At 40.8% G+C, this 3103-nt stretch overlaps 1 protein-coding gene across 1 annotated transcript in view; it reads right to left on the bottom strand.

Annotated features, from left to right (window-relative positions):
- The window catches only part of DYX1C1 (dyslexia susceptibility 1 candidate 1), a 48596-nt gene that overhangs the window by 44878 nt on the left and 615 nt on the right, over positions 1 to 3103 (bottom strand). Inside the window, exon 2 of the mRNA XM_006831627.1 lies at positions 2377 to 2524. Coding sequence (XP_006831690.1) covers positions 2377 to 2524 — 148 coding nt within the window. The remainder of the gene's footprint in view (positions 1 to 2376; positions 2525 to 3103) is intronic.

Genomic DNA, 3103 nt, shown 5'->3' with positions numbered 1-3103 from the left:
AAAGAAAAGGAAGAACCTCAATGAAATGGGCTCAAACTTAACAACTGTGAGGCTGGCACAGGACCAGACAGTGTATGTTATACATAGACTAGCTATGAGGTGGAATTGACTCGAGGGCACCTAACAACAACCACCACTACCAACTACACTGAAAGCAATCACATTAGAAGGTCCTGGGTAAAAATGGAGGAAAATGTAGAACAAAACTCTAAATCGTAACAAAAGACCAGGTTTACGGGTCCAGGAAGGATTAAGGAAGGAACATCTGAGAGACTATTATTACCCTTAATCACCCTTTAGGTCTGGAAAATTGGCTCAATTTTCAGCCAGACAATAGATAGATCTTTAAGGGGAACAGTAACATTGGGGAGGTAGCAATCCTAATAATCAACCATTTGAGATCAAAAGGGCAGCATTCGTCCAAGAAAAAAGTTCAGAAGGGTAAGGAAAGAAAGAGGCATGGAAATACGAAATGGGGAACTGATGTTATACTGTGGGGGCTGTAATCAATGAGATGAAACAAATCATGTGTGTAATATTGAATGGAAAACAGATTTGCTCGGAAAACCTTCACCTGAGTCACAAAAAGTTAGCAAAATTAATAAAATTAAGTACCAGAAAAGATGATAACTAGAAGAGGGAGGAGAGAAATAGGACAAAAGCAACAGGAGACAATTGGTGTTGTTACATGCCACTGACTCAGTTCTGACCCATAGTGATCCTGTACTGGGTTTCCAAGGAACAGCTGATGAGCTTGAACCACCAACTTTGCAGTTCAAACCGACCTTGAAGTCCAGCGCATTAACCAACAGCGCCATACCAGGACTCTAACAGGAGGCAGTTGTTGTTGTTGTTGTGAAGTGCCGTCAAGTCGGTTCTGATCCATAGCGACCCTGTATAGGGTTTCCGGAGGAGCAGCTGTGAGCTTGAACTGCCAACCTTGCAGTTCAAATGGCTTTTCAATCTGGCACATTATCCCACAGTGCCACACCAGAACTTACTGACCCACAATTCTGATCTTTGCAGTGAAATAGAGTACTGAGAGGCACAGACAATTAGATTTAAAACTGTTGTGAGGATGTTTGGCCACACATTATAATCCCTGGAAAACTTTTTTAAAACTACCAAGATCCTACTTCCAGAAAACGATTTGATTGGTCTAGGGTGTAGTTCAGGCATGTGTACGATTTAAAAGTTCCACAGGCAATTCTAATATGTAGCCAGAGTTGAGAAGCATTTTCTGTGTGAACTTTGCCAATTAGTCAAACCCTTCTGTATCTTGGTAGTCTCATCTGAAAAAATAGCCAACAAACCTAAGTAATAACATTGTTGTGAAGATTAACAGGTGCACTAATGCCCTAAGTGCTCAATAAAGGCCTTATGGAGTAAGAAGGGTTTACGCACCCATGTAAGAGTCACACCCACATCTGCTTATGGGCAATTACCAATGTGCTCTACATTTTTGAATAATTCCATCTTTGGGTTTATTTAAGTGACAGCTCATTTAAATCAGACTTGTGTGCCTCCTCTTCTCACCCCCACCCCCACCCCGGTCCAAGGACAAAACAATTTTAAAAGAGAATTTTTAAAAGTATAAAATAGGGAAAGCACAACGATGACTCAATGTATAAAAATATTAAAATAATACCCCCAAGTCCAGGAGCTGAGGGTGCTAGAGTCTAACTTAAAACATTCCAATAGAGGTCAGCTTTAAAGATGAACTGGACTAGTCTGGAGTGGGCACAGCCTCCCTTAAGTTAAAGATAAAACGTATAGTTGCAGTAAGAGCTTTTGTTAGGTAACATGTTGTTGTCCTTAAGTCTGTCGAGTCAGTACAACCCTGTATAGGGCTTCTAAGGAACAGCTAGTGGATTTGAACCACTGACCTTGTAGTTCAAACCCACCTTGCAATGAAGTGCTCATCCTACAGTGCCATACCAGGACTCCTTAGGCAACACTTAGAACTAATTAAAGGAGCTTTCTTTTTTGTTCATCTCATAGATCAAAATACCCGTCCTTGGAAATGGAATGTACAGATGTGACTGTTAGCTTTTGCAAAATATCTTGGTGTGACACTGTAGGATAAGCACTAGACTATTAACAGCAAGGTCGTAGGTTCAAGCCCACCAGTTGCTCTTCCCTCAGAAACCCAATACAGGATTGCTATGAATTGGACCCACTCCGCAGAACTTAACAACATATAAACTGTGTTTAGCCAAAAACCTTTGAAGCAGATATTTAGGGAAGGCTAAAACTGTTTCGTATTTATGCATAAGTGATTTAACTCTCTTCAGTCTCTTCACGCGGCATGGCTGAAGTAGCTTTTTGGTTGGTTACACCGGACATGAAAAGACCGTCTTTTAATAACGAACTTACCACCTGACACAGACAGGGTCTCCCACATGGCCGCTTCCTTTTTATATAAGGTAAAGACAATAACATTGTTGCCAATCTTGGCTTTGCTGTTCTCATCATCTATGGGAGCATAGAAAAATACCTCAAATAAAAATGGAGAGTGGTTGACCTATTCAGAAAGGGGGAAAAAGAAGTTAACTTAGTTACACAAATTTATATATATATGTTACACAAATTATATATATATGTTACACAAATTATATATATATGAAGGGCCTTCATAAATTTTTTGGAAAATTGGAATTAAAATAAGATAACTAAAATTTTCTATAAGTTTTTGAAATCTCCTCATGTCATACAGTTGGGTTTACAAAGGGCACTTTTTTAAAAAATGTTTTATTGTGAATTGTGTGATAGTTTACATGGGAGAACATCAGCTTTACATTCATTCCCTCATCCATCATTTCATTGGCATAGTTACCATCCCGTCCATGCATCCTCACTCAACTAAGGGGTATACCCTGTAAGCCTGCACCCCCACCACCACCACCACCACCACAGTCCTCAGCCCCTTTCCATCTCCTGATCCCGAGTCCCCAGCCACATCATCTCTTGACGTCATCTTCTCTGCCTCCATCTCAGGCCTCACCGCCTCTCTGGGTAGGATTCCGCTCTTCGCTCTTCTCCATTGATGGTCCCAGGGTCCTCCTCTCCTAGACTGGTAAGTTAATCACTCCCATCTTTGCTA

This window comes from Chrysochloris asiatica, unplaced genomic scaffold (assembly GCF_000296735.1).
Source record: "Chrysochloris asiatica unplaced genomic scaffold, ChrAsi1.0 scaffold00004, whole genome shotgun sequence".
Taxonomy (NCBI): Eukaryota; Metazoa; Chordata; class Mammalia; order Afrosoricida; family Chrysochloridae; genus Chrysochloris; species Chrysochloris asiatica.
Note: the sequence above shows the minus strand (reverse complement) of the source record. Positions and strands in the feature narration are given on the sequence as shown.